At 37.3% G+C, this 23,197-nt stretch overlaps 1 protein-coding gene and 1 long non-coding RNA gene across 9 annotated transcripts in view; both read left to right on the forward strand.

The window, feature by feature from the left end:
• Window positions 1-2,345: 2,345 nt before the first annotated feature.
• SPDYA (speedy/RINGO cell cycle regulator family member A) overlaps window positions 2,346-23,197 on the forward strand; it is a 39,952-nt gene continuing 19,100 nt past the window's right edge. Inside the window, exons 1-7 of one of the 8 annotated variants that reach the window (XM_081484284.1) lie at window positions 2,346-2,523; window positions 2,963-3,306; window positions 5,761-5,838; window positions 6,618-6,870; window positions 8,756-8,814; window positions 10,834-10,919; window positions 17,349-17,520. In XM_081484284.1, the coding sequence (XP_081340410.1) occupies window positions 6,636-6,870; window positions 8,756-8,814; window positions 10,834-10,919; window positions 17,349-17,520 (552 nt within the window). In that variant the 5' untranslated portion in view covers window positions 2,346-2,523; window positions 2,963-3,306; window positions 5,761-5,838; window positions 6,618-6,635. Of the gene's footprint in view, window positions 3,567-5,760; window positions 5,839-6,617; window positions 6,871-8,755; window positions 8,815-10,833; window positions 10,920-17,348; window positions 17,521-23,197 lie in introns of all 8 variants that reach the window. The other 7 variants (XM_081484286.1, XM_081484283.1, XM_081484281.1 and 4 more) reach the window with 7 other exon arrangements.
• On the forward strand, window positions 10,920-17,331 carry LOC145503844 (uncharacterized). Its single transcript, XR_014051835.1, has 2 exons — window positions 10,920-11,870; window positions 14,947-17,331. It is a non-coding gene; the product is annotated as an uncharacterized LOC145503844 (long non-coding RNA).

Here is a 23,197-nt window from a genome sequence, read left to right on the forward strand (position 1 = left end):
GAAGGTTGAGCACAGAAGAATTGATGTTTTTGAACTGTGGTGTTGGAGAGGACTCTTGAGAGTCCCTTGCACTGCAAGGAGGTCAGTCCTGGGTGTTCATTGGAAGGACTGATGCTGAAGCTGAAACTCCAATACTTTGGCCACCTGATGCAAAGAGCTGACTAGTTTGAAGAGACCCTGATGCTGGGAAAGATAGAAGGCAGGAGGAGAAGGGGACGACAGAGAATGAGATGGCTGGATGGCATCACCGACTCAGTGGACATGATTTGGGTAAACTCCAGGAGTTGGTGATGGATAGGGAGGCCTGGCGTGCTGTGGTCCATGGGGTTGCAAAGAGTCGGACACGACTGAGCGACTGAACTGAACTGAAATTAGAAGATGATTGCTTCTTGGCAGGAAAGCTATGACAAACCTAGACAGTGTACTAAACAGTAAAGACATTTCTTTGCCAACAAAGGTCCACGTAGTTGAGGGTATGGTCTTTCCAGCAGTCATGTATGGATGTGAGAGCTGGGCCATAAAGAAGGGTGAGCAGAACAATTGATGCTTTTGAACTGTGGTACTGGAGAAGACTCTTTCAGAGTCCCTTCGACAGCAAGGAGATCAAACCAGTCAATCTTATAAGGAAATCAATCCTGCATATTCATTGGAAGGACTGATGCTGAAGCTCCAATACTTTGGCCACCTGATTCAAAGAGTCGACTCATTGGAAAAGACCCTGATATTTTTTGGGGCTCCAAAATCACTGCAGATGGTGATTGCAGCCATGAAATTAAAAGACGCTTACTCCTTGGAAGGAAAGCTATGACCAACCTAGACAGCATACTAAAAAGCAGAGACATTACTTTGTCAACAAAGGTCCGTCTAGTCAAGGCTATGGTTTTTCCAGTAGTCATGTATGGATGTGAGAGTTGAACTATAAAGAAAGCTGAGCGCAGAAGAATTGATGCTTTTGAAGTGTGGTGTTGGAGAAGACTCTTTAGAGTCCCTTGGACTGCAAGAAGATCCAACCAGTCCATCCTAAAGGAGATCAGTCCTGGGTGTTCATTGGAAGGACTGATGTTGAAGCTGAAACTCCAATACTTTGGCCACCTGATGCGAAGAGTTGACTCATTGGAAAAGACCCTGATGCTGGGAAGGATTGGGGGCAGGAGGAGAAGGGGACGACAGAGGATGAGATGGCTGGATGACATCACCAACTCAATGGAAATGTGTTTGAGTGGACTCCAGGAGTTTGATGGACAGGGAGGCCTGGCATGCTGCGATTCATGGGGTCACAGAGTTGAACACGACTGAGCAACTGAACTGATGCTGGAAAAGATTGAAGGAGAAGAGCGTGACAGACGAAATGGTTGGATGGCACCACCAACTCAATGGACATGAACTTGGGCAAATTCTGGGAGATAGGGACAGGGAAGCCTGGTGTGCTGCAGTCCATGGGGTCGCAAAGAGTCAAGACACAACTTGGTGACTGAATAACAACAACAATGGTGGTAGCTGAAAAATATAGAAGCAATGCAAACATCAAAACGATTTGGTCCATCTGTTCTGGAGTAGTATGCAGTCATTCAACATATTTAGAAGACTGCAGCAACGTGATACATCAGAGGGGTGAGGAAGCAGGTTATAAATTAGAAGTGAAGAGGGAAAGATGTCAGGGACAAAATTAAAAAGCTATGAAGAATCCTTTTACTTATTCATTGAACAAACATTAAGCACTTTACATCCTAGGCACCAGGCCAAGGGCTAGAATGCCGGCAAAACGAAAAGGTTCCTGTAGAAGTTAGAACAATAGATTTAACAGGATAGAAGAACATTACCCCTTCTCACAGTGAGCCACAGTATTCATACATTTTTCAGTTTAAGTTGTCTTTTCCTCTGTTTCTGTAATTATTTTTATGTAGCAGCAATTTATAATTACTGCTGCAAAGTTCCTCTCTGATTCTTCATCCTCCCGCTATTGATGTCTCCATTTTCTGCGTACCTGCCAGTGTATATGCCTGGTGCGGTGGGGCAGAAATCCCGGCACAGCGGTGCCTCTCCGTCTCGCTGGAGAGAAGATAAATGGCTCTAATCCAAGCCTGACTTGGTATGTGCCCAAGGGAAAGGGGTTATATTAAAAGGCAAGAAGAGGCCTGATAGGGTCCCGCCTTTCTACCAGGCCCTTTCCGGGAGGGGAAGCAAGAAAAGGTAACGGTAGGTGGTGTTCAGGCGGCGCGCGCAGCCTCGGACTAACCCCGCCCCCCAGGAGGCGGGCTCCAGGCGCTGATTGGCCTGCGTCGGCCTCGCTCGGGTTGGCGGGAGGTCTCGGGGCCCGTGGTGGAGCGAACTGCGAGTAACCGTCTGAGGCGTAGGGTTTCTGGGAAAGGCTGGCCGCCGGTACGGCCATCGTTCACCAGCCTCAGGTTTCCGCAGGTACCCTCCGCTCGCTCTCCGGCTTCGGGCCTCGCCGGCGACTCCACAGTTTTGGTTGTGCCTGGCCTCTCCGTCCTCTCTTGCCTCCAACCCCGCCGGCCTAAATGCGTGAGACTATGGCTGCGGCGTCTCGACCCCTTCCTCACACGCTTTCGCCCTTGAGTTTCCTCAGGTGCCGGGTGGGAGGCAGAGGCGTCGCGGTAGGACTGCGCAGAGCCGGGAGGAGCAGGGTGGAGGACGACGGTGCAGTAGACAGAGGCAGGGAGCCCCCCTCGGCCGGGTTTGTTGGAGTTTGCCGCACTTTGCTCACCAGCTCTGCTAGTTGTCCTCACTAGTCGGCGGAGGAGAGGACAAAGGAGACGCGTCCCCCAAGGGCTCGCCGTGCCCTCTCCTCAGCCGGCGCTCCCCGCTGCGGAAAGGAAGGCCTTTAGGAAAGAACTCACACCTCCCCGCAGCCCGCCCGTCTTAATACAGCTGAGCGCGGGATAGCAGTGTTTTTAATTCATCCTGCCTCTTGTGTCCCATTAAACGCATCTTTTTTTTCCAGGAGCATCTGCACCAGAATCCTGAGACCTGAGTTGCTGTATCTCAGGGCTACGCCCTTAGCCCATTTATCAAAATTTACAAATGTCCTTTCCTAACATTTCCAGTACGACTGTAGGCCAGCTAGCTTCAATTTAAAAAAACAAAATCAAAATACTTTAGAAGTAATTGAGAGCCTGTCTCTTTTCAAACTTTATTCTTTATCATAAGAACATTAAACTATACCTATGGTGCCTGTTACCAATAAAATTTTAACATTTAAATTACGTTTATTAGTTGAGGTGAAATTTGGTTATCTGTCATATTGGGACTCTTCTTTCCTTCAAAGACACTCTTCCGGTAAAAAAGGTACAATAATAGTGCTGCCATAGGTTGAGTTTTTGCCAAACATTCAGCACTGACATTCAGCACTGTGCGTTATTCATATGGTTCCTTTCCTCATTAACCCTTCAAAATATGTATTATAACAATACCTGATAATAGGTAACTTTAAATGACTACTTACTATGTACCAGTTTCTAAACAAAAAAAGTGCTTTTATTATCTCAGTATCACAAGCAAGAAAAGGGAGACTCCCAGAAGTTAAATAACCTAAGATCATATCACTGGTGAGAATCAGGTCTTAATACAGGTCTCTTGTCCAGTATTTTAAAATTTATTCTCAGCTAGTTCTGTCCCTTTGCCTTCAGTCATACTTTAAAATCCTGTCTTATAGTATGGAGATTCCTTTAAAAATTAGGAATAAACCACCATATGACCCAGCAATCCCTTTCCTAGACATATACCCTGAGGAAACCAAAATTGAAAAAGACACATGCACCCCAGTGTTCATTTACAATAGCTAGAACATGGAAGCAACCTAAATATCCATTGACAGATGAATGGATAAAGAAGTTGGGGTACATATACATAATGGAATATTACTCAGCCTTAAAAAGGAATACATTTGAGTCAGTTCTAATGAGGTGGATGAACCTAGAGCTTATTATACAGAGTGAAGTAAGTCAGAAAGAGAAAGATAAATATCATGTACTAATGCATATATGGAATCTAGAAAGTGGTACCAAAGAATTTATTTGCAGGGCAGCAATGGAGAAGGCAATGGCACCCCACTCCAGTACTCTTGCCTGGAAAATCCCATGGACGAAGGAGCCTGGTAGGCTACAGTCCGTGGGGTCGCTAAGAGTCGGACATGACTGAGCGACTTCACTTTCACTTTTCCCTTTCATGCACTGGAGAAGGAAATGGCAACCCACTCCAGTATTCTTGTCTGGAGAATCCTAGGGACGGCGGAGCCTGGTGAGCTGCTGTCTATGGGGTCGCACAGAGTCGGACACGACTGAAGCGACTTACCAGCAATGGAGAAGCAGACATAGAGAACAGACTTACAGACACAGGGAGAGGAGAGGAGAGCGTGAGATGTACAGAGAGAGTAACATGGAAACTTACATTATCATATGTAAAATAGCCGAAGGGAATTTGCTGTATGCCTCAGGAAACTCAAACAGGGGCTCTGTATCAACCTAGAGGGGTGGGATGGGGAGGTAGATGGGAGAGAGGTTCAAGAGGGAGGGGATATATGTATACCTATGGCTGATTCATGTTGAGGTTTGACAGAAAACAAAATCGGTAAAGTAATTATCCTTCAATTAATAAATTTTGAAAAAGAATTATAAAAAAATTATCCTCAAAAAAAAAAATTATCCTCTGTCTTAAAAAAAATTCTCATTTGACTATTGCCATTCTCTTAGTAATGTCTAAATGAAGAGCAAAAATAGAAGTTACCTAAAGTTGGAATTTGACCAAAAATGTGTCATTGATAGCTTCTTTCCTTAAGCTCCTTCTCCATAACTCTCTTGCCAGTATTTGCTTATTAATCTCAATGAATCTCTATTGGGGAATTTCCTCCTGTTTCTGTTTTCTCAATTTTTATATGAAGCAGGATAATTGTAAAATGTGATCATTATTTTTTGATAGAAAATTTGCATTCTGTTTGATCATATATCCCAGATCGTTTTAATAAAGCAACACTACTTTAAGTTACTTAACATTAAGTAAAAGTGACATCCTGGGAGAAGTGCCACAGTTATTCTATTTTCTGGCACATCTGTCCCCCACTCCCTAAGCCTAGCCCTCACACCCCAATGTGAAAAGCATGACTAATTTTTTCCATCTAGATTGTAAGGCTGCTCTTTCTTTAGGGGATAAAAAAAGATACAGATGAGGATCTAGGGAGAAAGAGGAGTGTAGAGGAGGGAAGCAAAGTAGAGGAGAAGGAATTATATATAAAAGTAATTGAATATAGTTTACTCTGCCTAGTTCTTCATAATCTAGCTCTGTGCTGTCTAATATGGGTAGCTACTAGCCATATGTGCTTATTAAACAGTTAAAATGTGGCAGGTGCAACTGAAGAATTTTTACTTTACAATTAAATATTGAAGGAATATAAAATATTTTTCCCTTCCTAGATCATTGTTTTGGCAAGACTGCATTTCACTAACTGTTGCAAATTTTAGCATTCAAAATTGAGATATAAGTATAATACACACCAGATTTCAAAGACTTAGTATAAAAGAAGAATATAAAGTGTCTAATTAGATTTTATATTGATTACATGCCAAAATTATATTTTGGATATACTCAGTTACATAAAGTATATTTGTAAAATTAAATTGACTTGCTTATTTGTGCTTTTTAAATGTGGCTTTAGAGATACAAAGTTATGTATGTGGCTCACTTTATATTGGACAATTCTGATCTAGCCTCACTATATCCAATTTTATTTACCATTCCTTCCTTCAGCAGGGAAGTTTCTGAGAGTCAGGAAGGAGAATCTGTACCTAACTCAACATCGAGGGAGGCACCACTGCCTGGGTCACTGTGAGTTATGGATTCAGAGATTCTCATTAGGGTGTTAAAGTAGTTTGCTGCTTTGTCTATTCATAACTCCATTTCCTATTACCCTATAAATACTTTGATCATAAAAGTAATACTAGTAATTGTGTGAGCTAATTACCATCAGACATAATAGTGATTATGCATATCATTAAATATTGATGGATTAACTTCCAATTTTTATTAGACTATAGCAGTTTACTTTCATATACACTGGTAATCAGCCACTCAAATAGCATAGTCATACACTCACAACTTTAGAAATTAAAGTGATCAATTTATGAAAATCCCTCAACGCATGCATTTCTTTGCTAGAATTGATTTTAACTTTTCAAAAATATCAATAAACACTTGTTAAATCAGTGAGTTTTATAACATATCCAGGAATTAACCAGTTAGAAAATGTTTGTGTTTATGTGAGATTGCTTTTTAACATAATAATGATATTGATAATGACTTAGTTCTCAAAACAGTTTGCCTTATTCTATAGAAAGTTTGAGATGACAATAATCACATGATAAAATATGTCAATACAAGCAGAATAAAAATTATCAGGAAAAAAGAATACCACAAATAGATTATAAACTCAGCACAGTTTCTATAATTAACTTTAAAATTTGGTTTTTAGTTCCCTAGAAGTCAAAGCAAAATAGTATGCAGTATCTTATTATTTGGGAATAGAGGCATACCAGACCCAGAGGAAACATAGCTTTTCTTGAAGTGAACAAGAGTGTGATAAATAACTATGTGTTTTATTTTTACAGGAATTGTGGGAAACCAAGATGAGACATAATCAGCTGTGTTGTGAGACACCACCTACCGTCACTGTACATGTAAAATCGGGGTCAAATAGATTGCATCAGCCTAAAAAACCCATTACCCTGAAGCGTCCTATTTTTAAAGATAGTTGGCCAGCATCTGAAAAAAATGCACATAATAGCAACAAGTCTAAACGCCCCAAAGGACCCTGTCTAGTTATACAGCGTCAGGAAATGACTGCTTTCTTTAAATTATTTGGTAGGTTTAAAATATTGTAGTAGAGGTAATTATAAAGTACTTAAAAGTGAGAGAATGTAAGTTCTGTTTTATCATTTTCATGATAATCAAAAAGGATGCTGTTATTTTCTGTGTCAGTTTCTATCTCCAACCAAATTTGTTTTTACCTTAGTCTTTTTTTCCCCCAGTGCTAGATTTTTGTTTGTATTACTTTTAGAGTAGAAATTCTGACTCATCTAGCTTCTAGACTACTTAATTCAAGTGTCAAATGTAAATTCTGGGCAATTCAAGGTCATAGCATGAGTTTTGTTTGACTTAAAGTAAATACATATAAAGTCTCAGGTGAGCTAACTGACTCAGTGTCACTGAGCCTGAGGGGTTTCCCAGGACTCAATGCTAAAACTGAGCAAACTGGCAAGGTTAGTGAACCTAGAGAAGTTTCAGTATCATCTCTGGGGAATATTATAAAAAGTTAACTATGCTTTATCATAATGCTCATGTAATAAAATCGAATTTTGTTCAGATCATGAAACAGTGCTACTTTGCTGATAATCTTCTTAAAAATAGCCAAAAAGAAACTTTGTAGTATTTCTACTGGCCCAAAAAGGAGGACCGTTTTGTTTTTGTTTTTGTTTTTTTTTGAGGTAAGGTAGTAAGGCAGACAGCATAAAAGGTTGGATAGATAGATTCTGGTACTTATCTGTGGGACTGAATCAAATCAAGCAGCTATCACAGATCGGTAGATTCAGGTAACAACCTTCTTTGCTTATAGAGGAAAAGGAGATGCATAAAAGAAGAGAGAGTTAGGGACAAGAGTATTTGCCCTGCTGAGAGGACAGAAGTCTAAAAAATGGAGGAGGGAGGTTACCTCTCTCTTTATTAAGAGTACAGCAAAATTATTACCCACAAACTTTTTTGTTATTTGTAACTGAATGTGGGAAATAAGGAAAAATACATTTTAGGTAATTTAAGAAATAGAAATGGAATTAACAAGGCAGAGATTAATTATTCTCAAAATCGATACATATTGGAACTTTCCATTTATTTGACTACACTGATGATATTTCTATGATATAACAAAAAGTTATACTTAGTTATTTAACTAAAAATGGAGGGGGAAATGGGAAAAAGTGGATTTTTTTTCCAAATTATTTTCTGACAGCTACACATATATTTTGGTATTATGTATTTGAGCCTTCATTTGAAGTGAGTGTTTTTTACCTATTTTTTGGATGTTATTCTTTTTAACAGTACTTTTCTCTGTTGATCTTTTTGTCATAATACTGTCTTTCCAAAATTAAATGTTAGTTATAAATAACAAATGAATTTTAAATCTTCTTTACATAGACATTTTCATGTGTATTTGGATAATAGATAATTGGACAGAGGTGAGATAAATAGGGGGATAGAAAAAGAACCCAAAACTAAAAATACCCTGTACATAAAAGGAGAAAGTGGTTAAAAAAAAAAAGTAAAAGATATTTAAAAAACAGAGTATTCATTGAGTCATTTCTTAATGACTGAGTTATCTTTTGTCAGATTCCATTTCCACCTGTTAAAGATTTGTTTTGGAAATTAACAAAGAGCCCATCTAGAGCTACCCAAAACATTCCTAAAAGAGCTACTGGAATATTCAGTAAATCAAACACTTCTGGCATTCCCCCTCTAGTCTGGGCTATATATTAAGGCACATCAGATAGGAAGCCAAAAAATAAAGTGGTAGTTTTTTGTACAGTGCTTGCAGTGGTAAACATACTAAAGAACCAAAAACTATACTTTGGACAACACCAGTCCAGCCATTTTTGTTTGATTTATAAGCATTGTTTATAATCTCCTTATGTAAAAATTAATTCTTCAGAAGGAAACCTGTTTTCAAAAGACAAGTCATAGCCTTCTTTTGTTGTAGATGATGATTTAATTCAGGATTTCTTGTGGATGGACTGCTGCTGTAAAATTGCAGACAAGGTAAATTTGATAACAGTATAATCATTAACTAGCATTTTTATGTCACTGGACTGTCAGGACTTTAATGAACCTTATAATGATTTTCTATCATATTAATTAAGGTTAAGAAAAGAACTAACTTAACGTTGCTCCTTCAGAATGGAATCCTTATACGTTAGTATACAACATACATTCATTCCATCTGTACTCAAGGAATTGTAAAATATTATTGATTGAAGTTCATATAATCTTAAACCCATATTTGTTTGATTTAAAACAAGAATCAATATAGACGTAATATGTTTTTTGTTTGTTTGGTTGGGTATTTTTTTGGTTTGGTTTTGCTTTTGGTTGATGTACAGTACGGGTGTACAATATGATTCACAATTTTTAAAAGTTATACTCCATTTACAGTTATAAAATATTTGCTGTATTAGGCTTAATAAGTTTTGATCAGAATTGTTACCTTTTATCAGGTCATAACATCTGATAAAAGTGGTCGATTATACATTTTAATATTTTGTAGATAATTTAAATGAAACAAATCCCAATAATCTTGTAGAGTAAAATTAGTTTATCTTATTGTTTATATAGGAATCAGTGTTTCATAAAAGAACATTATGAGGCTGATTTATACAGTAGGGATTGTGATGTCTCTGCACTCTTTAGATTTAGCCAAACAGTTAGAATTTCAGCTTTATAAATGTCGTCTTAGACCAGTTAGTCATATCAGAAAACGCAGCATGACTTCATATCACATTTAAGATATTGTGCCAACCAACAGAAAAGGAAATGAACAGACTACCTCATGATTAAATACCCATTAATTTAATATTGATATGAACTCTTATTTTAAGCTTAAGATAACAAAAATAAAATTGGAGGTTTTCTTTTAAAGTTTCAAATTTTAATTTGAGAAAATTTCAAATGTGTGGTGCTACGTTTTAAATTATAATAGAGACAATAGAACAAAGACCGTCTGTGTACCTACCATCCAGCTAAAACAGTCATCAACTCATGGCCATTCTTGCTTCTCATTTCTCTCCCCAAAACTGGATTATTTTGAAGCAAATCCCAGACGGCCTAACATTTTATCCATAAATATTTAAAGACGTACTTCTAAAAAGTGAGATCTTTCTAAACATAATCAGTGTCACTAATACCTTTAAAAATTAACAGTAATGCCTTAATATCAAATGTCCAGTTCATGTGGACTTCTAAAGTTTTAAATTTTAGTTTTAAGTGCCTTAATAATTAAAGTTGTTGGACAGCAGGGGGCAGTGCCTCTAATGTAACTAACCAGGAATAGTGTATCTTAACAAACTAGTATCCAGTCCTCTACTGAAAGTTACCTTGAAAAACTTGGAATCACCTTTGTGGTCAAACCTGTGAAGGTAGGATGAATTAGCCATTTTATGAGAGGGAGTCTAATATATTTGTATTATAACTTGTTTTTAACTTGAACAGGCAGAACCTGGCATGGGTCCTAATAACAGGCTAGACATGTCTTCCTAATAATACATTTAAAACACTTTTCCCAGTGAAAATAGAGCCATGTGATTCTAATTTCTGGTTAGAATTTATTTTTTGAATTATTTTGAGTATTTTGAGTATGGATGTCTACAACTAACTCAAAGAGTTGAGGGAGGGAAAATTGCATATACATATACATCAAGCCAGTGTGGCAACAGAGTAACAGTTGATGAATCTTGGTAAAGGGGTATGGTTATTCCCTTGATTATTATTTCAGCTCTTTATATGTTTGAATAATAGAAAAAAATGAGTTTGGGGTTCAAAAAATATTGGCAAGAATAAAATTTAGGAGTTGATTCCAATTATGGCTTAATCATAAGTGATCCAGAACTATTTCTCACTGTTCATATGGATTAAAGGAAGCCAAAAATAAAGACTCAAACAGGTGTTTCTGTAATAAAGATAAATAATGCTTTATTGTTTTAGCATATAAAGACAGCTAGTTTAAAGCAGTTTTACTTATGAAAGCAAAACATTAATTTTAACTTTTAACTTTTTTCTCTATAGTATCTTTTGGCTATGACCTTTGTTTATTTCAAGAGAGCTAAATTTACTGTAAATGAGCATACCAGGATAAATTTCTTTATTGCTCTGTAAGTATGCTTTCTGCTAAGTGATTTTTATGTTAGTTATTTATCAGTCATGTCTGACACTTTGTGACCCCATAGACTATACAGTCCATGGAATTCTTCAGGCCAGAATACTGGAGTGGGTAACCTTTCCCTTCTCCAGGGGTTATTCCCAACCAAGGGATGGAACCCAGGTCTCCTGCATTGCCGGCAGTTTCCTTATCAGCTGAGCCACCAGGGAAGCCCAAGAATACTGGAGTGCGTAACCTTTCCCTTCTCCAGAGGATCTTCCTGACCCAGGAATTGAACCGGGGTCTCCTGCATTGCAGGCAGATACTTTACCAACTGAGCTATCAGGGAAACCCAATATATACAATACCTTATTTAAAATAGAGGCTGTTTAAACCCTGGTATATTTCTTTGAATAGGCCTTCCTGTTTAAAGGCTGTATGGTTTTTTTTTTTACTTTAATAGGATATTCTTATGTTCTTTTCATTGATCTTATGCCTAAGGTTTATTATTTAATATTCCACTTGAGTTTGTATTGTACCTTTCACATTGTCATACTTTATATAGTGTTGCGTATAAATTATCCCCAAATTTTCCTCTTTTGGACTTAAGAGACTTTTTATAGCCAGAATATCTTCTCTGAAATTTAATATTTAGTAAAAATCATTATAACTGTTGCCCTTTTAAGTTGAACATTTGTGGAAAATACTCTAGATAATCTCAGTATCAAAACCCCAGTACCTGGATACAATGCTACAGTTTGAAATATATGAATATAATTTTAAGTACCTAAATAAGGAGCTACATATAAACATATTGAAGTTAAATATCACAGCAGCTATTAGCAATGAAGAATTTAAAGTCTGCTTAATTCAGAATGTAATTCAAGAAATAGGACTAGAAGAAATTGCTCTTTGCATGTTTTCAGGAGATACATTTCCCCATGCACAGGAAAAAATGAACTCAGTATAAAATTTGATGATGATTGCTAAATTGGAGGAATATAATAGTATTAGCTAATTTGAGTATCATGTACGAAGCACCAGAAAAATGTTTTCTATAAACTCATTTAATTTTCCTATGAGATATATTTTTAAATTATCTCCATTTTACAGATAGGAAAAATGAAACTTAGGAAGATTAAGTGCTTTCCAAGATCACAAAAGTTAGTAAGCAGCAGAACTGGAGCACAGATTTAGGTGTGATTTGCCAATGGCCAAATCCAGCCATTTGACACTAAGCTGTATTGCTGTTAATGTGTCTCTTAGTATTATATCTGTATATTGATGCAGTATCTATTTTGTAGTTTTTTTCTCACCTGAAAATTGAAAACAAGCCAAAAGAAACTTTATGTAAATCTTACCACATGCCCAAAATTGGATTTGACCAGTTTTGTAAAATTATTACCAGCAAAGCATTTTGTTAGCCTACACTGTGTAGTAGCATGTCAGATTTTATAGCATGTTGTATAATAAGCTTCATATTAAAAGTAATATGAGTCATAATTTCCATTTTTATATCTAATCATACTTTTGATATAACCCCACTCAATGTGAAGTGAAGTGACAGTCGCTCAGTCGTGTCCGACTCTTTGCAGGCCCATGGACTGTAGCCTGCCAGGCTTCTCTGTCCATGGAATTTTCCAGGTAAGAATACTGGAGTGGGTTGCCATTCCCTTCTCCAGGGGATCTTCCTGACCCAGGGATCAAACCTGGGTCTCCTGCATTACAGGAAGATTCTTTACCATCTGAGCCACAGGGGAAACCCACCCAACTCAATAGTTCTCATTAAATATTTTCTCAGCCACAGTTCTAATTCAAGTTATTTTCTATATTTTCTTTTAACACACTGAACTTCTATCATTTTTCTATATTCTTTTTTAATTATGTATTTTTTTCATACTTGGTTGCCTTTTCTACTTGACTATAAACTCCTTAAAGGCAAGGAATGTGTACCTTACTTTTTCTGCATACCTCAATGGCTAACATAATTTCTTAATTCTTTATTTGAATAAACATAATTAACCCTATGCAAAATAAATGGACTCTGCTCCAAGAAAAACCTATGTCTAATTAGAAGACAACTTACATGTGTAAGATACAGACATTTCATTGCATGGAGCCTGAAAAATTGTTAATGTAGAATGGAATCATAATGTGGTCCTAATACTGTATTGAAAAGTGAAAGTGAAGTTGCTCAGTCGTGTCTGACTCTTTGCAACCCCATGGACTGTAGCCTACCAGGTTCCTCTGTACCATAGTGCATTATCAGTTCAGCTCAGTTTAGTTGCTCAGAAGTGTCTGACTCTTTGCAACCCCATGGACTTCAGCACGCCAGGCTTCCCTGTCCACCACCAACTCCCGGAGCTTGCTCAAACTCATGTCCGTCGAGTCGGTGATGCCTTCCAACCATTTCATCCTCTGTTGTCCCCTTCTTCTGCTCTCAATCTTTCCCAGCATCAGGGTCTTTTCCAGTGAGTCAATGCTTTGCATCAGGTGACCAAAGGATTGGAGTTTCAGCTTCAGCATCAGTCCTTCCAATGAATATTCAGGACTTATTTCCTTTAGGATTGACTAGTTGGATCTCCTTGCTGTCCAAGGGACTCTCAAGAGTCTTTTCCAACACCACAGTTGAAAAGCATCAATTCTTCGGCGCTCAGCTTTCTTTATAGTCCAACTCTCACATCCATACGTGACTACTGGAAAAACCATAGCTTTGACTAGACGGACCTTTGTCTGTAAAGAAATGTCTCTGCTTTTTAATATGCTGTCTAGGTTTGGCATAGCTTTTCTTCCAGGGAGCAAGCATCTTTTAATCTCATGGCTGCAGTCACCATCTGCAGTGATTTTGGAGCCCCCCAAAATAAAGTCTGTCACTGTTTCCATCGTTTCCCCATCTATTTGCCATGAAGTGATGGGACTAGATGCGATGATTTTAGTTTGAATGTTGAGTTTTAAGCCAACTGTTTCACTCTCCTCTTTCACTTTCATCAAGAGATTCTTTAGTTGTTTGCTTTCTGCCATAAGGGTGGTGTCATCTGCATATCTGAGGTTACTGATATTTCTCCCAGCTTGTTTTCATCCAGCTCGGCATTTTGCAAGATGTACTCTGCATGTAAGTTAAATAAGCAGGATGAACAATATACAGCCTGACGTACTCCTTTCCCAGTTTGGAGCTAGTCTGTTGTCCCATGTCCGGTTCTAATTGTTGCTTCTTGACCTGCATACAGATTTCTCAGGAGGCAGATAAGGTGGTCTGGTGTTCCCATCTCTTTAAGAATTTTCCACAGTTTATTGTGATCCACAGTCAAAGGCTTTGGCATAGATCTTTTTCTGGAACTCTCTTGCTTTTTCTGTGATCCAACAGATGTTGGCAATTTGATCTCTGGTTCCTCTGCCTTTTCTAAATCCAGCTTGAACATCTGCAAGTTCAAGATTCACGTACTGTTGAAGCCTGGCTTGGAGAATTTTGAGCATCACTTTACTAGCGTGTGAGATGAGTGCAATTGTGCAGTAGTTTGAGCATTCTTTGGCATTGCCTTTTTTGGGGATTGGAATGAAAACTGACCTTTTCCAGTCCTGTGGCCACTGCTGAGTTTTCCAAATTTGCTGGCATATTGAGTGCGGCACTCAATATGTGCATTATAGATTTTTCATAATCAGCAAGCACGAAAGGGGCCAATCTCTTCCAACTCTATCTACAGTTTACTAACAACTATTAGGGATACTAAAGTGAGAAATTACTTGATGTAATTTCACAAAGGACACAATTTGACTCAAATAAGTGAGTGAGTTTAACAATGAGGTCCTTTATGATATTAATAATATACATATAATATAAAATAATATTAAAATATACAATTATTTTAAGAAAGAATAAAAATATATAAGTACTCATATTAATGTAACTAAATATGAATGGTAGTTTTCAGGTGGCGCCAGTGGTAAAGAACCTGCCTGCCAGTGCAGGAGATGCAAGAGACGTGGGTTTGATCCCTGGGTCAGGAAGATCCCCTGGAGGAGGGCATGGCAACCCACTCCAGTATTCTTACCTGGAAAATCCCATGGACAGAGGGGCCTGGTGGGCTACAGTCCATGGAGTCACAAAGAATCGGACAAACTGAGACACACATACACACACATATAAATATGAATATGTGCATGGTTAAAAAGACTACATAGGAGGGTATACAATTAAAAGTAAGTCTTCTCGTATCTCAAGATCTTGAGCTCCCTCCCCAAGGATAATTAACAGTTTCATATGTATCTGTCTAGAAATAATTTTCTATATATGAACCAGTGTGTATGTTACATGAATAGAAATGTACTCACACTTCTGTGTGTGCTTTTAAAAATTTTTAATGTGAAATATCTACAGAAGAGTGATTGGAGTGTATATGTATGTGTGTGTGAAAGAATAAAAGCAAAACAAACATTCATGTACCCCTGACTTAAGAATAGAACATTACCAGAATCTTAGAAGCTCACAGCACACAGTTTCCCAGTTAGAGCCTCTTCTTCCACAAGTAATCATGTTTTTTGCTTCTATGTATATACCTCTAAATAATATATTATTTGGTTATTCCTATTTTGGGGCTGTACAATAAAAGAATTATATGTACATGTCTTCTGTAAATTCCTTCTTTTGCTTTATGATATTATTTTGAGACTAATCTCTATTGATATGTGTAGCTGTAGTTCACTTTCACTACAGAAAAAAATACTCTGGTTTCTATATATTTGCATTTTTTCCCACCATCTTGTCGTATACTTTGTAAATATTCCATTTTTTTCCTGTTTATTCTTTCCCCTCCACTTTTATCTTTTTTTTAATTGAAGTTTAAAAATTTTTACTTTTGACACCTTTTTTTCCTCTACTTCTTTGGAAATCTTACATTCTACACCTATTCTTTCAGCAATTACCCTAGTTATTTTTAATTACAAGACCCAACTTTATTCTCTTATCTTACAATTCCATTAGTTCTACATGATGCTCTCTAAAAAGTTAGACATTATTATTGTTGTTTTATAAATTCAACATTTGTTTAGATTTCCCCACATATTTATACATCTTTGATTACTGTTACTTCTTGCATCTCAAACCTTCCACTTGGGATCATTTGCCTACCTTTCTGTTTGCTTTTAAGACCCACTTTATTGGGTGTTTGTCTATTAATTCCAGTATCTTCACACTTCACAGCCTGTTTCTGTTCATTTTGCCTTGTTCCCTTGTATGTTTTGTAAATCTTTCTATTACAAGTTGCCTTTTTTTTCTTAGAAAATCACCTATGGAGCTTGCATTGTTTCCAGTGAGAAATCTGCTTCATCCTTATCTCTATTCCTGTATAATTTAATGTGTCTATTTTTTTCTCTGACTGCTTTTAAGATTTTCTCTATATCACTGGCCCTAAGCAATTAATTATGATATGCTTTGGTGTAATTTTCTGTATGTTTTATGCTTTGGAGTTTATCCAGTTTCTTTGTGGGTTTATAGTTTTCATCAAATTTCAAAATTTTTCAGTAATTATTTCTTCAGGTGTTTTTTCTGTCCACCCACCACCCTTTAGGGATTCCAATTTCACCTTTATTAAGGTGCTTGAAGTTGTCTCACAGCTTATTGATGCTCTGTTCATTATTTTTGTTTCATTTTCTCAGTGTGTTTCATTTTGGATAGCTTATATTGCTATGTCTTCAGCGCACAAATCTTTCCTTCTGTGACATTTAATGTGCTGTTAGCCTCATTCAGTGTAATTTTCACTGTACACAAAGTTTTCATCTCTAGAGGTATACTTTCAGTGTGTCTACTTGTCTTTTTGAACATCTGGAATAATTGTAACTGTTTTAGTGTCTTTGTCTATTACTTCTACCATATGTCAGTCAGTTTTGATTGGCTAATGATTCTTTTTCTTATCTGTCCTGTTTTCCTACTTTTGTACCTGCCCAATCCCCCTCAGGTATTTGAGTGTAGAGAAAGACCGTAAGAAAAGGTTAGAGGGAACACAGTGCCTAACATTCACCCGGGGCTCAAACAGTGCCTGTTTGCACCAGCCAGACTGAAAAAACTTCCAGTTCACACTGAATAATTCAGTACTGAGTAGAGTACTTGGAAACATCCTGCCCTAGTGGGGATTAATTAGGCCCAAACTGAACATTGCTCCAGATCCATCTAACAAATCATGAAATCAAGACTTGAAAGGATCAGACTGTTTCAAATAACTGCATCCTAGAACAAAGCTCAAAATTTATAGGAATATAAAAATATCCAGAACTCAACAATGTAAAATTCATTGTATCTCTATTTTTGATATACATTTCTTTAATCATTCATAAGGCTTGAACATCTTTTACTGTGTTTATAAACAAGCTGGGTTTTTTGTATGTGCGTAAACTCTCTCTTCCTGTCCTTTACCCATTTCTTTTTTGAGTTGTTGGTCTTCTTTTTTAGGTATCTTGCTAATACAGTTGAGGAAGATGAAGAAGAATCCAAATATGAAATTTTTCCATGGGCTTTAGGGAAAAACTGGAGAAAATTATTCCCTGACTTCTTAAAGTTAAGGGACCAACTCTGGGATAGAATTGACTATAGGGCTATTGTAAGCAGGAGATGCTGTGAGGAGGTAAGATTTTTAAATGATTTATATATATAAGCTCTGTCTTCTCTTTATGTAATTTTCCCTGTCTTGTTTTTTAATGTGCTTCTAATGCTTCATTTTTTGTAAATGAAGGGTAAACTGTTAACCTTGATGATTACCATGAGTACAACTTGTATATTAAAATGTTGATATTTTAAATTTATAGCACAATAATTAAAAATTGTCATTTCTTTTTTTCTGAACAACCTACTTCCATAGGAAGTATTTTTATTTTAGTAGTTTCTCTTCTCTAAAAGTTCATCAATATATTAGGAAGAAATAGTGTGCACATTCCAAAGTACCTCAGGGTAATAACATTGGAGCTGAATAATAATTTCCGTTAAATAATTTCCACTAAAGTATCAAAATTTCACATTCACAAGGTTGAAATATAAACAGTGTGGTATTAAAATTTAAATAAATTTAAATAAGCTAAAAAACTATACCTCTTTTCATATAGCATACATAAAGTAAGTTTCCTTGCTGACAGATTCTATTAATGTAAAGCAGAAAGACACTAAATTAAAATCAGTTATTTTATCTGATGTTCTGGTTTTCAGTAAAGAAAGTTAATGTTTCAAACTGAAAATATTGGAGTAGAAAATTAGTGGAAGGCAGTGATCACTGTAAGCTAGAACTAGTTCAGAAAAGTTTGGGCAGATAATACTATAATTAAATGAAGTCATATCTAGTTTAATGACTACAGGCCAGAGAAGCCAATTAATGGATTAGTGTCCAACCTGAGGGAAGACTTTAGAGGTGTGTCACAGAACTCTGTCCAGAACTAATCTTGTTAATAATATTAATGAGATGAAGTTTTAGAAGTTATACATGTTTTTGGATTAAATTAGAATTGTTGAATATTGGGAGAAATGCAAAGATTCAGAAATAACTTAGAAGATGGTACAGCACATGATTATATTCAATAGAAAAATATGAAAGGATGAGTTTGTATGACTACTTCCCTTCCATTAGTGGATCCTCATTAATAAATTTAAAGGACCATTACAATTACAGGGTATTGAAAAATTCCTGTCTTGTTATTTTTTGTCACTGTCTCCCCAGGTCAGGAGCGGGTAATTTGCACACCTGTTGCCATAGTTGGTATGATAGTGCCCTTATTTGAACACTCTGATTTTATCAAAGTAAGTGCTTCAAGCTCCATGGAACACTCAGCCAAGTGCATGGAGGAGACACTGAAGGCAAGAGGTCAGGATAGGCAGTGCTTCCTCATGGTAGACTGCCCACCACTCCTAAGATACAATGACTCACATTTTAACTGCAACAGTTTTATTCTGTTGGAGCTGGAATTACCTTGATTGCTGGCACCAGACTGTTAGAGAATGATGTGGCTTATAAAAGACTACAATGTTTTAGACACCTGAAAAGTCAGTTAGTTGTTGTAATGGCTTTTTCCCTGATTTTTTTACTGACTTCTTCACTCATTTCACTGACACTGAAAATGTCAGTGGGATTTACATAAAAGTTCAGTCTCTCAAGGCTTCAGCACTGAGAACCAACAGAGCTCTCCCCTAATTCCAGATTGGCATATCTGATTTCCTACTTCATATTTCATTATCTAGTAGATACCTCAGACTTAACATGCTGAAAATTGAGTTTTTGATTCTCCCACACAGACCTCCACACTTGCTCCTCCTACAGTCTTCCACATGTCAATAAACAGTAACTTCATCATTCTAGCTGTTGGCCAAAAACTGTCTCCCTAGGCTTTTTTTTTTTCAGATCTATACCTTAAAGAAATATCCAGCATCCTACCATTTCTTACCTTCTCCACCACTAAACCCTACTTTGATTGTCATCTCTTGCCTCAACTATTTCCATAACTTTCCAAGTAGACTCCCTCACAGTCTTTCTCTCCTATAGTTTATTCTTCATAGCAGCCAGAGTAAATCTTTTAGGAAATCAAATAATGTCTCCTCTACTCAAAAACCTTCAGAGGTTTCTCATCTCACAGAGTAAAAGGCAACATCCTTATCTTGCTCCACATGGTCTGCCAGCTCTCCTCCCTTATTTCATTGACTTTATCTCCCAGCCTCGTTCACTTCACTTCAACCACACTGGCCTTCTAGCTATTCCTCAGATTCATCAAGGATGCTCCCACCTTGGAGTCTTTGCACTTGCCATTCCTATTATCTAGAATGCTCTCCCCCAGATATTAGTTAGTATGCTTCACTTCCTCACTTCATGCAGGACTCTGCTAAGTGTCACCTCAGAAAAATCATTCCTTACCACCCTATATTGCATAGTATCTCCCTCAATGGAATAAAAATTGAAGAGTCCAGAAATTTGTGTTCAATTGACTTTTGGCAAGGGTACCAAGAAAACTCAGTGGGGCAAGAATAATCTTTTCAACAAATTGTGCTGAAGCAACTGGATGTCCACATGCAAAAGAAAGCACCTGGACCCCTGCTTCATATTATATATAAAAACTAACTCAAATGGACCAAAGACCTATATTTAAGAGCTAAAAACTATAAAATTCTTAAAACATAGGTGTTAAATCTTCATGACCTTGGATTAGGTTTCTTAGATGTAACAACCAGAAGCACAAGCAAGAATAGAAAATACAGATAAAAAATGAACATCATCAAAATTTAAAAATTTTGTTCTTCAAAGGGCACCATTAAGAAAGTGAAGGGACAGCCCAGAAACTGGAAGAAAATCTTTGCAAATCATCTGTCTTATAAGGTACTTGTATCTAAAACATACAAACAGCTCTTAAAACTCAGAAATAAAGAGACAACCCAGTTTTCTAAAGGGCAAAGGATCTGAATACACATTCCTTCAAAAAAGATATTCAGATGGGCAAAAAAGCACATGAATAGATGCTCAACAGCCATCAAAAAAATGTAAAGTCAAAATCAAGGAGATATTTCTTTACACCCACTAGGAAGGCTATGATTTGAAAAAAAAAGACATAATAACAAATATTGACAAGGATGTGAAGAAATTGGAACCCTCACTTCTGGTGGGAATGTAAAATCATTTAGTTGCTTTGGAAAACAGTCTGGCAGTTCCTCAAAAAGCTAAACAGAGACCATATGACCAGCAGTTCCACTCTAAGTTTTATACTCAAAAGAAATGAAAATTATGTCCACACAAAAACTTGTATATGGGGCTTTCCTGGTGGTCCAGTGGTTAAGAATCCACCTTACAATGTAAGGGATATGAGTTTGATCCCTTGTCCAGGAAGATCCCACATGCCATGGAGCAACTAAGCTCATGTGCCACAATTACTGAGCTTGCACTCTGCAGCCCAGGAGCAGCAACTACTGAAGCCCACGTGCCCTTAGAGCCTGTGCACTGCAGTAAGAGAAGCCACCACAATGAGAAGCCCATGCTCCACAACTAGAGAATAGCTCCTACTTGCTGCAACTAGAGAAAGTACAGCAACGAAGACTTAGCACAGCCAAAAATAAATAGGTATTTTTTGAAAACTTCTACATGAATGTTTATAGCAAGCGGCCTTATTCATAATAGTCAATAGTTGTAAAAACAACTGAAATGTCCAGCAGCTAATGAATGGATAGACAAAATATCAATGCAATGATATATAACTTGGCAATTAAGAGGAATAAAATATTGATACATGCTACAAAGTGGATGAATGCTGAAAACCTTATGCAAGTGAAAGAAGCCAGTCCTCAGATAGCCACATTGGTTCATTTACATCAACTGTGAAGAATACATAAATCCAAACTCATAGAAAGTGGTTGCCTGAGGCTGAAGGGAGGAAGGAGTGGAGTGTGACTGCCTTCTCTATGAAGTGATGAAAATGTACTAAAATTGATTGTAGTAATCATTGTGCTACCCTGAAGATATCAAAAGCCATTGAATTCCATACTTTAAACCAGTGAATTATATGATATCTGAGTTATATCTCAATAAAGCTGGTAAAATAGCAAGTAGTACGTCCCTCTATTACTCTCTACTCCTTTCCCTGGTTTTCCTCACAACACTTAGCCATTGTATAACACTCTATTTTACTTACTTACCTTGCTGATGTCTGTTTACCCATACTAGAATATAAACTCCAAGAGGGTCTTTTTTTTTTTTTTTTTTTGACTGCATTGTGCAAGTTGCAGGATCTTAGTTCCCTCAACCAGGGACTAAACCTGAGCCCTCGGCAGTGAAAGTGCTGTGTCCTAATTACAGGACGCCAGGGAAGTCCCCAAGAGGGTCTTTATTCTGTGCCTATTACATGTACAGTATCTAAACAGTGCCTGACTTGTAGTAGGTACTCAGTAAATACAACTGACTGACATAATGGAACTTAAAGCTTCCATGTCTTTTTCATACTTTCTTATCCATGAAATATCAATATTTCCTTATTTCTTATCCATGAAATATAAATATCTTATCCATGAAATATCAATAACCTCAGATATGCGGATGACACCACCCTTATGGCAGAGAGTGAAGAAGAACTAAAGAGCCTCTTGATGAAGGTGAAGGAGGAGAGTGAAAAAGTTGGCTTAAAGCTCAACGTTCAGAAAACTAAGATCATGGCATCTGGTCCCATCACTCCATGGGAGATAGATGGGGAAACAGTGGAAACAGTGTCAGACTTTTATTTTTTTGGGCTCCAGAATCACTGCTGATGGTGACTACAGCCATGAAATTAAGAGACGCTTACTCCTTGGAAGGAAGGTTATGGCCAACCTAGATAGCATATTTACAAGCAGAGACATTACTTTGCCAACAAAAGTCCGTCTAGTCAAGGCTATGGTTTTTCCAGTGGTCATGTATGGATGTGAGAGTTGGACGGTGAAGAAAGCTGAGCGCCGCAGAATTGATGCTTTTGAGCTGTGGTGTTGGAGAAGACTCTTGAGAGTCCCTTGGACTGCAAGGAGATCCAATCAATCCATCCTAAAAGAGATCAATCCTGAGTGTTCATTGGAAGGTCTGATGTTGAAGCTGAAACTCCAATACTTTGGCCACCTCATGCAAAGGGTTGACTCATTGGAAAAGACCCTAATGCTGGGTAGGATTGGGGGCGGAAGGAGAAGGGGACGACAGAGGATGAGATGGTTGGATGGCATCACCGACTCGATGAACATGGGTTTGGGTAGACTCTGGGAGTTGGTGATGGACAGAGAGGCCTGGCGTGCTGCAATTCATGGGGTCGCAAAGAGTCGGACACGACTGAGCGACTGAACTGAACTATCCATGAAAACCAACAACAAGCACCTCTACTGTATAACAAGGAAACTATATTCAGTATCTTGTAATAATCAATAATGGAAGATAATCTGAGAAAGTATACAACTGCATCACTTTGCTATACACCTGAAACATTGTGAATCAACTGTACTTCAATAAAAAAAATTAAAAATAAACAAGACTATGGAACAATTCTTTACTGAGCAGCCTTAGCACTGACCCTTATCCAGATATCCAAATAGATAATTTTGGCGGGGGGGCGGGGTGGGGCAGGGAGACATGCTAAGAAATTTAGTTAAGTGTTCTATGCATTTGTTATTAAGAGCCCAGTATAGGCACACTGCCAACCCATTTTTTAGTCACATATCCTAAAATAAACGCAAGTTACAATACTAGCTACAAACTGGCTTACAATAATTATACTATACATTTGCATGGTGTTTTACAAATTTATATTTTCATTAAATTGGCTTCTTAT

Source organism: Giraffa tippelskirchi, chromosome 4 (genome assembly GCF_054371585.1).
Source record: "Giraffa tippelskirchi isolate mGirTip1 chromosome 4, T2T-mGirTip1v1.2.pri, whole genome shotgun sequence".
Lineage (NCBI taxonomy): Eukaryota > Metazoa > Chordata > Mammalia > Artiodactyla > Giraffidae > Giraffa > Giraffa tippelskirchi.